This window comes from Pan troglodytes, chromosome X (assembly GCF_028858775.2).
Source record: "Pan troglodytes isolate AG18354 chromosome X, NHGRI_mPanTro3-v2.0_pri, whole genome shotgun sequence".
In the NCBI taxonomy this organism is placed as follows: Eukaryota; Metazoa; Chordata; class Mammalia; order Primates; family Hominidae; genus Pan; species Pan troglodytes.
The window spans coordinates 42219583-42232759 of NC_072421.2; the positions used below are offsets into that span (position 1 = coordinate 42219583).

Genomic DNA, 13177 nt, shown 5'->3' on the forward strand with positions numbered 1-13177 from the left:
TGGAAGTCAGTGTGGCGATTCCTCAGGGATCTAGAACTAGAAATACCATTTGACCCAGCCACTCCATTACTGGGTATATACCCAAAGGACTATAAATCATGCTGCTATAAAGACACATGCACACGTATGTTTATTGAGGCATTATTCCCAATAGCAAAGACTTGGAACCAACCCAAATGTCCAACAATGATAGACTGGATTAAGAAAATGTGGCACATATACACCATGGAATACTATGCAGCCATAAAAAAGGATGAGTTCATGTCCTTTGTAGGGATATGGATGAAATTGGAAATCATCATTCTCAGTAAACTATCGCAAGAACAAAAAACCAAACACCGCATATTCTCACTCATAGGTGGGAATTGAGCAATGAGAACACATGGACACAGGAAGGGGAACATCACACTGTGGGGACTGTTGTGGGGTGGGGGGAGGGGGGAGGGATAGCACTGGGAGATACACCTAATGCTAGATGACGAGTTAGTGGGTGCAGCGCACCAGCATGGCACATGTATACATATGTAACTAACCTGCACATTGTGCACATGTACCCTAAAACTTAAAGTATAATAATAATAAATAAAATTAAAATAAAAACAAAACAACAAAAAAAGTATAGTAAATACATAAACCAGTAACATAGTTATTTATTATCATTATCAAGTATTGTGTGCTGTATATAATTGTATGTGTTATACTTTTATATGACTGCTAGCACAGGCTTGTTTATAGCAGCATCACCACAAACATGTGAGTAATGTGTTGAGCTATTATGTTATGACAGCTATGATACCACTAGTCGATAGGAATTTTTCAGCTCCATTATACTCTTATGAGAGCACCCATGTATATGCAGTCTGTTGTTGACTGAAATATCATTATAGGATGCATGACTGCATATGCAGAAAAAAGACATTTGATAAAATTCATGATCCATTCATGCTTAGCAAACTCTAAGATCAGAAATAAGTAGAGATAACTGCCATCACCACTGCCCTGAATGTTTTATCCATTGTAATAAAGGCAAGAAAAGATGTAAAAAAGTTGGAAAGGGCAAATCAAATCCTCCTTATACACAGATGATATGATTATGTATGGAGAAAATCCAAATGATTCTACAGATTAATTGTTGGAATTAATGAAGCCTGATGAATAGGAACACAAAGTTAGTACAAGGAAAGGGAAAGAGAAGGGAGAATGAGAGAAACTGACTTACCCTAAAAACAAAATACCTAAGAATAAATATGACAATACATAAATCTAATACAGATGTACACAACCTCTACAGAGGAACATATAAAACTTTATTGCAAGAAATCAAAGAGCTAAATAAATGGGAAGATAGACACTATGTTCACGAATTGGATGATTCAACACTGTAAACATGTCAATTATTCTCAAATTGCTATCAAGATTTGATATAGTAATTCAAGACAAAAATCTCAATAGTTTTTTTGTTTTGGTGGAAATTGACAACCTCATTCTAAAATGTATATGAGAAATGCAGACAAGTACATCCCTTAAAACATGGCGGAAGAACAACGTGGAAGGATCTGCTCTACAAAATAGTGAAATCTGGGAATCACCCAAATACTCATTAGCATTAAAATGAATAAATAGTGCAAGTGTGTTCACTGCAATACTACACAGCAATAAAATAAAGGAACAGCTGCACAAAGCAACCAGATGAATCTCAGAGACCAAAAATAGAGTATATACTGTAGGATTCCATTCAAATAAAGATTTTAGGCCAGGCGTGGTGGCTCATGCCTGTAATCCCAGCACTTTAGGAGGCAGAGGCGGGTGGATCACTTGAGGTCAGGAGTTTGAGACCAGCCTAGCCAACATGGTGAAACCCTGTCTCTACTAAAAATACAAAAATCAGCCGGGCGTGGTGGTGCATGCCTGTAGTCCCAGCTACTTGGGAGGCTGAGGCACGAGAATTGCTTGAATCCAGGGGGCGGAGGTTGCAGTGAGCTGATACAGCATTGCACTCCAGCCTGGGCGACAGAGCGAGACATCGTCTCAAAAAAAAAAAAAAAATAGATTTTAGCAGACGACAGTGAACTTTATTATTTGAGAATTCTGAGAATTCCTATTTTGATGCTAGGGATATAAAAGCACAGAAGTGAAGTCCAGATTAGTTATTTCTGAGAGAAGAAGGGGATTATCATGAGAAAGGGGAATTCAGGGGCTGTTGAGGTACTGGCAGTTTTAAAATTTCTTGACTTGGGTTATAGTTACATGGTTGTTCACTTCTACAATAATTCTTTAAGTTGTATATTTATGTGAATGTATTTTTCAAAATGTGAGGCATTGTACTGAGAAAAAGGTTAAATCTAAGTATGATGTATGTATTTGTACGTATTCATATACTCTTTTACCCAGTTATTCTACTTTCAGAAATGTATTCTGAGGAAACAAAGCAATCAAGGGGCATGAACAAGTAATTATGTACAAGATATTAATTATAAATTATTTCTAATAGGGAAAAACAATGTTAATGTTGAACTACAGGGAATTTATTAAACATGGCACATGCACACATTTAGATGTCTTAATGAAGTCATTAAAATATTGTATCCAAAAAATATTTAATGGTATAGCAAAATGCTTCCAATAGAAGGAAATGATCCAAAATGTTTGTGAATGACATTTATTTCTGTTACAATTTTTATAACAAAATTAAGACATTATTTTTTGTCAAAATTTTCTGTAATTTCTAAATTTTTACAAGTTATGTATATGGCAAAGGTTGTACACTAAGAATTTTTTTTTTTTTCAAGACTGAGTCTCGCTCTATCGCCCAGGCTGGAGTGCAGTGGTGCGATCTCGGCTCACTGCAACTTCTGCCTCCCAGGTTCAAGTGATTCTCCTGCCTCAGCCTCCCGAGTAGCTAGGATTACAGGCGCCCGCCACCACGCCTGGCTAATTTTTGTATTTTTAGTAGTGATGGGGTTTCACCATGTTGGCCAGGGTAGTCTCAAACTTCTGACCTCAAGTGATCCGCCCGCCTTGGCCTCCCAAAGTGCTGGGATTACAGGTGTGAGCCACCGTGCCTGGCCAATAACTTTTATTTTTAAATGAACAAACTATACTTCTTTTAAATAACAGAAAATTAACTGAATTTTCTTCATATTTTATATGTACACAAATTTATTCAAAATTATTTTAGTGGCTTGAAGATTAGTTGTCATAGACGAAAAGTTATCGGAGTGACAATTTCAAATGTATTTCTAAGACAGTAGCATCTGAATACAGTTTATTTTCTCATATAGCATTCAAAGTTTAAAATCTGTTCTATACTGTAACATCCCAATCCAGGATTTGTTTTATACAAAAATCTGACCACCTAAATTTTTTTTAACAGATATAAAAATGACACTGTATTTACAGTTAAAAAGAAAAAAAAAAAACCCCAAACTCCAAACCCTGTCATTATCTTTACAGTCAATTATATTTTGTTTGCAGATCCAGGAGTTTATATCAGCTCTTTTAAAACCCTTCTTCTATTTATCTCTATTTTAGTTTGTGCAGAAGAGTTAATATAGCAGGCCTAAACTACTATCTCATAAAAGGCTTGAAAGGCCTACTAAGGTTGGCCCTTGAGAGGTTTATCTGGGAACTTGGATTTCAGGACGGTCCTCTACATTCCTAACTGAAAAGACTGACTCACTGTGTCTAAACTGTTTGTGCTAACAATGTGATTTATGCTGAACACCTGCTTTCTTTCTGGGAGTCTGGAATTTGGTTAAGTGCCAAGTGGAAGATGCCTATGTGACCAGCCCCCAATAAAAACCCAGGGCAGAGTCTCTAATAAGCTTCCCTAGTTGGCACCATTTCACATGTGTTGTCACAACTCATTGCTGGGGAGACCCTTGAAAGCTTGTGCCTGGTTTTCCCTGGACTTCAGCTAATGTATCTTTACCTTTTGCTGATTTCTCTTTATATCCTTTAGCTATAATAAATCATAGCTGTGAATATGACTATATGCTGAGTCCTTTGAGTTTTCTTAGTGAATCATCAAGCCTGGGGGTGGTCTTGGGGATCCCTGACACACAGTTTGCAAAACTAAAATCAACTAAACATTTTGATACTGTGAGTCAAAAGAGATGTTTACTTTGCTGAAAGAACAAATAGCAATTTATATCATCACACATAAAAAGAAAAAAATCAAAATAGATTATATAAGACTAGCTATGAAAATATGAGCAAATCTTCAAATAGATTAAAATGCTACAGTACAGATATTTATTGCTTGGTATGAGACAAACATATTTTTCCCTCAAGCAGCAAGTTTGCTGGTAAGTAGTAATCAGTTCCACTCTATCAGTATAAATAAATTTCACAAACACTCCCTTTCCCAGGCATAAATACTAGACCAAAAAAAAAATAATAAAAAAAGAGCTTTCAGTTTATCGCCTTTGTGAGCTACAAAAACACAAACTGCTAATATTATTTTAAAAGATACAAAAAAATTAAAGATATAAAAGATAAGAATATTAAAGATAAAAAATTTAAAAGATACAAAAAAATTATTTTAAAAGATACACATCATGTCGGATGTGTTTTAAATCAATATTTAATTATTGTAAAAGTCTCCCCGTGGTATATGTAATCGCTCTGTAATAAGGTAATTAAAATTCCTTGGCCAGCCAATTTAGGATTTACAGCTTAACTCAAGTACCAGATACTACTAAAGACAAGCCCAAATGTGTCACTTAGAAATAAATATTTAACTTGTGGGGATAACCCAACTCAGCCTGTCTTCAAAACTGAACCTGTATTTAAAATATGTTTCAGCAAATTGCTACAGACAGGTTCAAATTTAAGTGTAATCCCAAAGTAATGGATGTGCAAATATATGCAGATGTCTACAAAACTACTGTGTGTGTTGGGACAATGACGATATAGCCTTTACGTTGTATTACCCCTATTTTAAAGGTCAATCATCTCTTGACCTGCCCGATCAGAACTCACATCTGCAAAAGTGAATGTCTAGAGGTGGGACCTGGGTACCTGCTTGTTTAACAAGTTTTATACCGGATTTTCTAACCTAAAATTTGAAATTTACTAATCTAATCTTTTCCATATCTAAAATTCTGGTTTTGTGAGTCTCTGTTTTTAAGCATGCTTTAAACTTATAAACCATTTGTGATTAAGTAGATATCTATTATTATTATTATTATTATTATTATTATTTTATTTTTAGAGACAGAGTCTTGCTCTGTAACCCAGGCTGGAGTGCAGTGGCGCTATCTTGGCTCACTGCAACCTCTGCTTTCTCGTTCCAGTGATTCTCCTGCCTCAGCCTCCCGAGTAGCTGGGATTACAGGTGTGTGCCACCACACCCGGCTAATTTTTGTATTTTTAGTAGAGACGGGGTTTTGCCATGTTGGCCAGGCTAGTCTCAAACTCCTGACCTCAAGTGATCCGCCTACCTTAGCCTCCCAAACTGCTGGGATTACAGGTGTAAGCCACCAAGTCCAGCTTATTATTTTTGAGACAGGGTCTCACTTTGTTGCCCACACTGGAGTACAGTGGCATGATCTTGGTTCACTGCAATTTCTGCCTCTGTGGCTCAAGTAATTCTCCCACCTCAGCCTCCCAAGTAGCTGGGACTACAGGTGTGTGCCACCATGCTTGGCTAATTTTTAAAATTTTTTCGTAGAGATGAGGTCTCACTATATTGCCCAGGCTGGTCTCAAACCCCTGGGTGATCCTCCTGCCTTGGCCTCCCAAACTGCTGGGATTATAGGCATAAGCCACTGAGCCCAGCCATCAACTAGTTCTAAGGATTTTCTAACACGATAAACAACATTCTCGGGCCATATAATTTCATGACTTCAGTTTAGGAAGAAGAAAAGGAGTGTTGGTTATACATAGTCTGTGGCAAAGACAGATATGGACACCATATTAAGAAACTCACTCATAATCCAAATATGTTGTTTTGTCTAGCCTTTTCTCCACCAAAATGATAAATGCTGCTTCTAAGTAGCCAACAAACAACAAAACTAACTGACTTAATTTTATTTTATTTTTTTGCCTTTCATTGTCTACACTGTATGGGTGTCATGTTACAAAAACTGTAAAAAGCATCCAGATAACCCATAACCTGAGCAATGAGCCCCTAAATACCAGGGGTAATTACATCTATTGCCAGAAACATGAGGGCAATTCTGGAGTAGCTTAGTCTACGTAGCAGCTATAGAAGCAATCTCTCACCTAGCCAGTAGGTGGAACTATACACAAGTGCATTGGCTTTGTTTTTTGCTCCACATGACTTTAAATCTTAGAGTAATCGATATTTTTGGTTTGTTTGAAACCCAGGAGATAAGGAGGATGCAAAAACCTGGGCAAGGCCAATTGTTGAGGTGAATTTACAAAACAATGATACAAAAGAACAATTTTCTATTTCTAGTTTGTTTCTGGCCCTTTTGAGAAATAACTAAGTTATTTTAACTGAATTTATAATCTACTTTCAGGTCCCTAGAGCTAATAAAACAATTCTAAATTCAGAAATCTGTCAGTTAAAATTCATGTTCAATCAGGGAAAACTGAGTATCAACTGATCATGACATGATATTAAGGAATTATTGTTGATTTTGTTAGGTATAATAATAATATGATCATTTAAAAAATCCTTATCTGTTAGAAATACAAACGAGATTATTTATAGGTGAAATTATAGTGCTTTAGAAATCTCCACGGGAGAAAAAGACATCAGGAGGAACAGAATAGGAATGGCAAAATGTTTTGATAACTATTGAAGCTTGGTGACCAGTATGCTGGGGTTTATTATACTATTCTCTCTTTTCATTTGAAATTTTCCACAATTACACTGTTAAAAAAAAAAAAAAGAAAACAAAAGAAAAGAAAACATAAGGCCATGTTCTAGTGATTTGGGTTAACACTGGGATCAGGTCACTGGAAAATATCCAATTTAACCAGGTCTCATCTCGATATACAGCCAACCATGAATTATTTCCATCACAACATACAAAATTAGTTACATAAAATCCCATACAGACTACTTCAACAATGAGGGACTAAAACTATCCTGTTAAAGCCACTGGAAATAATACTTTATAGTTAAAAAGCACTTCACCACTTACAAAGGGAAGTCACATACAGTTTCTCATCTAGTTCTCATAATCTTAGGAAGATTCTGAAGGTAAGCAAACTGAGGCTCAGGGAACTTATAAAACTTGGCCAACCTCACATAATTAGTAAAAGTGACAGAGCTGGGATGTTAACCCAGGTTTTAGGAAACCAAAGATCGTTTTTTCTCTACTACACTGTCACTAAGTCCCCTTTGATACAATTAGCATACATGGTGAAATTTAAGTGAATTTTTAAAATTTGCTTTCTGTGATCATTACTTTATATAGTATGTAAAACTTGCTTTTTAGGAGGCTGGGCGTGGTGGCTCACACCTGTAATTCCAGAACTTTGGGAGGCTGAGGGGTTGATCACTTGAGGCCAGGGGTGTGAGACCAGCCTGGCCAACATGATGAAACACCGTCTCTTCAAAAAATACAAAAATTAGCCAGGCGTGGTGGCATGCGCCTGTAGTCCCAGCTACATGGGAAGCTGAGGCAAAGAATCGCTTGAACCCAGGAGGTGGAGGCTGAAGTGAGCCAAGATGGCGCCACTGCACTCCAGCCTGGGCGACAGAGTGAGACTGTTAAAAACAAAAACAACAACAAAAACAACAAAAAACAAACCCAACTTGTTTTTAGTTTTCTCAGAAAGTAAACATACAGACAGAAATATATTTCTTGAATAAAGAATAAAATTAAACCAGATAAGTAATTTTAAAAGAATTATAATATCTTGGCCGGGCACAGTGGCTCAAGCCTGTAATCCCAGCACTTTGGGAGGCCAAGGCGGGCAGATCACCTGAGGTCAGGAGTTCGAGACCAGCCTGGCCAACATGGTGAAAAAATACAAAAATTAGCCAGGCGTGGTGACATGTGCCTGGGAGGCTGAGGGAGGAGAATCGCTTGAACCTGGGAGACGGAGGTTGCAGTGAGCCAAGATCGCCCCGCTGCACGCCAGCCTGGACAACAGAGCAAGACTCTGTCTCAAAAAAAAAAAAAAATTACAATATCTTAAAATTAGAAGGGATGTTAGAGGCCATCTCTAGTCCAAAATTAAAACCTTATCTTCAGGCCCCTTGGAAGGATCCAGCTTCAACCTGAGTGCTTCTAGTGAGAAACTACATAGTCTGTGAGACAGGCTGCTTCATTCATGGAGTAAGTTTAATCATCAAAAAGGTCTTCTTTAGTTAGAGGTGACGTCTGCCACTTGTTGATTCTAGTTACAGCCTCTGATGCCACACTGAATAAGCATATAGTCTTACATATGACAATCTTTCAAGTAACTGTGGACATTGATTATGTTCTATCTATGGGCTTCTGCTTTGGGGACTCTTCTAGCAGAATAATGAAACGAATACATTCGTGGATAACCAAAGCCTCCCAGTCTTTTCAACAGCTCTTCTAGGCCAGTGGTCTTCAACCTAGGATTTGGGTATCTCCAGGAATACTCAAAGTCCTTCCAGGAGACACATGAACTAGGATATTTTTAAGGCAATCAATTTCCATATCTTCATTTTCCATAATTTTGTCTGTTTGTAAACAAGTCTGTGGTCTGCTGGTTTTTCTTTTACATCTCCACAACTACAATCACCCATCTCCACATCTCCAGTTACCCATCCAAAAGGCAAACTACTCCTCCAACCCAAAAAGCCTAACTTCAAAGAGATGGCTGGGAAATGCACAGCCCCTGAGGGAGGGAAAGACCTTTGAAAGCAAAACAAAGAGAGTTTGAGAAAAAAAGGGAGGTTCCACCTTACTTTATCCAGGCAATATATTCATGGTAAGCTGTTTAAAGAATTCAAAATCAATACTAAGATGAGTGTCACAGGGATGTCCATTTAACACTTTAATTTTGTTTGAAAAATGAAGTCAGATTTTTTTTTTCCCTGACAAATGAGTCTGATTTGGCTGAGTGATTTGACAATAAGGACTAGCATTGCCATGTAGGTCACATAGCAGACATTTTCCATACAGTGAATGAGATAAACAGGCAATTCTACAGTTGTGTAGAAAATATATTTAAGGCTGGGCGTGGTGGCTCATGCCTGTAATCCCAGCACTTTGGGAGGCCGAGGCGGGCAGATCACAAGGTCAGGAGTTCGAGACCAGCCTGGCCAACTTGGTGAAACCTATCTCTACTAAATAATACAAAAATTAGCCGGGCATGGTGGCACGTGCCTGTAGTCCCAGCTATTCGGGAGGCTGAGGCAGGAGAATTGCTTGAACCCAGGAGGCGGAGGTTGCAGTGAGCCGAGATTGCGCCACTGCACTCCAGCCTGGGTGACAGAGTGAGACTCTGTTCAAAAAAACAAACAAACAAAACATATTTAAAAGAATATTCAAGATACTGAGAATTATATTCTCACAGTAAAAGTTTTTATATATCAACCTAAAAAATATGTGAAGGGGTACATACGTTTTTCAAAATTCTTTTTTTTTTTTTTTTTGAGGCAGGGTCTTGTTCTGTTGCCCAGGCTAGAGTACAGTGGTGCAATCATGGCTCACTAGAGCCTTGACTTCCCAGGCTCAGGTGATTCTCCAACCTCAGCCTCCCAAGTAACTGGGACTACAGGCGTGTGCCACCATGCCCACCTAGTTTTTGTATTTTTTGTAGAGACAGGGTTTCGCCATGTTGCCCACGCTGGTCTTGAACTCCTGAGCTCAAGCAATCCGCCTGCCTTGGCCTCCCAAGGTGCTCGGATTATAGGCATGAGCCACCACGCCTGGCCTCAAAATTCTTTTAGCAGGTTTGCCAGAAAAGATTTTGAAGGCTGTGTCTCTATGACACAATTTTCAGGCTCCTTTCCATTCTGGTTATCCTATTCTGCAGACATTCCAGTGTCCTGCTTACTATGAATGGTCCAGGGTGAACGGAGGGAGTATGACTTTGTTCTGAATACTATATACTCCTAATTAATATAGCATAACCTTCCATTCAGCACTTTTTAAGCTGTTGCAAACAATAACTAAAATGTTTACATCTTTTTTCACATAATCACAACTAAATTCACACTGATCTTGCACTTACTCATATTTGAATGAAGGAGTTAACATTAACTGGTCTTAAATTTCACCTTCTTTGTTTCAGCTCCTTTGCTACAAACTTGTAAAAATATTTTTGAATTTTGATGTAGACAGCCAATATGTTAGCTAGCCCTTTGTAGGGGGCAACTTGTGAAATGCCTCCCAGTGATCCTCACCTCCTGATATTCAGGCCCTGGTATAATCCCATCCCCCTTGTGTATAGGCTGGATCTAGTGACTCATTTCTAACTGCAGAAGTGATGGTGTGTAATTTTGGAGATTAGGTTACGAGACTGTGACTTCTGTCTTGCTCATACTCTCACTTGTCCTCTTGCTTGCTCTGATGAAGCCAGCTGCCATGCTGGAAGCTGCTCTATGGAGAGGCCCAACGGACAAGGAACCAAGGGAGGCTTGGGCCAACAGCTCTTAAGGAATTGTGGCTCTCAGTCCAGTAGCCTGTGAGGAAGGTAAGACTGCCAACAATCATGTGAGTGAGCTTGGAAGCAGATCCACATTGTAGTGGAGCCTCAAAATGACTTCAGCTCTGGCCAACAGCTTTATTATCACCTTGTGAGAGACCCAGAGCCAGAGGACCCTGCTAAGTTGGAACACACATTCCTGATGCACAGAGACTGAGATAATAAATGTATGTTGTTTTAAGCCATTACATTTTGGGGCATTTTGTTATGAAGCAATAGGTAATGAATATAACCTCTGACCTTGGTATCTTTTGAATATTTAGCAAGTGTATCTTCTGTTTTTTTTCCTAATCAAAGTCACTGATTACAACCTTTTTTTTTTTTAGAAAAAAATAGAGATAGGTTTTGGTATGTTTCCCAGGCTGGTCTCGAACTCCTGGCCTCAATGAATCCTCCCTGCTTCAGACTCTCAAAGCACTGAGATTACAGGCATGAGTCACCACTCCCGGCCTGATTACAACTTTGAACAGAATAGGATCAAAGATAAAACCCTGTAGGATGCTGTCCTATAAAGCTTTATATAATCTCTTTGGACACAATCATCCGACCAGAGCTGGATGACCCAGTTGTACTATCCTTAGCTCACAATTCTCCATCTTACCAACAAAATGTCTGTGACAGACATATCGAGTGACTTATTGAAATCAAGATACACTGTGATCTATAAAATTGCCCTTATATGCCATATGGTGATTATATCAAAAGAGGAACTAAGTCTGTCGTTACTTGTTTTTAGTTGCCAAGAGTCTTGCTACATGGATGCCTCCACTTTCATCCTACTCTTCTTCACTAAGACTTCTACTGGTCAGAAGTTTATATTTTGGGGTCCTCCTATTCCTCTGAACTCAATTTCCTTTTGGAGTCTCTTCTCTGAAGCATGCTGAAAGCATGAAGAGTAACTGAATATGCCCAGCTTTTGCTTCCTTTGCCACTGTAAACCTTATGATGACATAATCCTTTTTTCTTGTGACTTTAGGTCTTTCTGAACAGATAAGTTCACAACTACTGCTAAATTTCAAGAGAAAAGTGTTAGCATTATCCAACACCAACACTGCTTAAAGTTTTACCATTTAAGAATTAAAATACACACTCACAATTCGAAAACCATGTAAAGCATTCCATCTGAGCTATATGTCTCCAATAACTCTACAATGTGTGGATGTTTCAGCATATGACAGATACTGGCTTCCCGCTTTAGATCTGTAAAACAAACATACAGCATACTTCATTAGGTAGGAACAAAAGACAATTAGAGTAAATGATGAATGAATGGATGTGATCTATGGTAACATGGATACTTCTCTAACTAGAGAGATGAAATCCCCCATTTAAACTTAGCTTAACTTTTTACCCTTTAAAATCTTTGACTATAGCTTTTCATATTTTTTGCAAGCTTAAATCTATATACAGTATAGAGTGAGCTTTTAATAAAAAAAGTACACATTTCTTAATACTTTCCCCAAAAGCAAAAAAAAAAAAAAAACCACAAATACTTTCCCCAACTCTTCTAATAAAATCTTAGCCTCCAAATTTGTAACTCTTCCTTGATCTGCTAATAAACTAATAACTCAATTTACTGTTTTGATTTTTACCTCTTTTTCTTAGTTTTCCCTAAATAAAATAAAAATATGTTGTCTATTCTTTAGCCTAAAATCTAGCATTTATAGACCTATCAGGGAAGTTATACGGAATAGGGAACAAAAAATAGTATGGTTTAAACAGAAAAGGCACTACTCCTAGAGTCAAAGTCAGAATTTTTAAAATATCATTTATAAAATGTGCTGGGGCCAGGCGTGGTGGCTTGCACCTGTAATCCCAGCACTTTGGGAGGCCGAGACAGGTGGATCACTTCAGGTCAGGAGTTTGAGACAAGCCTGGCCAACATGGTGAAATCCCATCTCTACTAAAAATGTAAAAAATTAGCTGGGCATGGTGGCGGGCACCTGTAATCCCTGCTACTCGGGAGGCTGAGGCAGGAGAATCACTTGAACTCGGGAGGCAGAAGTTGCAGTGAGCCAGGATCGCGTCATTGCACTCCAGCCTGGGCAACAAAGAGTGAAACTCTGTCTCAAAAAAAAAAAAAAAAAGTGTTGGATAATTCCAAACTCTACCTACCTCACAATGTTACTTTGAAGAACAAATCCAAATAATGTATGTAAGACTACTGTGTAAACTCTATAATACTATTTGGAAAACAAAGTTGTTAATATCATCATCATCATCATCATCATCATCATCATACAAAACAGTTTGGGCATGGAAATCGCTTGCCATGTCTACATGGAATAGAATAATGAAAGCCATCCAGTGCTAATAGCACTGGGGCTTTACCCGTTTGCTGATGACTAAAATCCAATGTGACATTTTTATATTAGAAAGTAGAAGGGAGACAGGTAAGGAAGAACCAAGGCTAAGGATGTACTGCAGAAAGCAAAATAGATAATATTATCTCCTTTCTGATTTATTAATTCAACTTAGTCTTGTCAACAGAGCAATGATCGTAGATGGAACCTTAGAAGATTGACTTACATAAGGGTAGAATGAGAAAAAGAAGTCAGAAAATTTGACA

At 38.1% G+C, this 13177-nt stretch overlaps 1 protein-coding gene across 20 annotated transcripts in view; it reads right to left on the reverse strand.

Moving 5' to 3' along the window:
• Positions 1-13177, reverse strand: part of CASK (calcium/calmodulin dependent serine protein kinase) — a 409365-nt gene that overhangs the window by 260115 nt on the left and 136073 nt on the right. For all 20 annotated transcript variants that reach the window (XM_016942916.3, XM_016942911.3, XM_016942915.3 and 17 more), the window contains exon 3: positions 11703-11808. In XM_016942916.3, coding sequence (XP_016798405.1) covers positions 11703-11808 — 106 coding nt within the window. The remainder of the gene's footprint in view (positions 1-11702; positions 11809-13177) is intronic.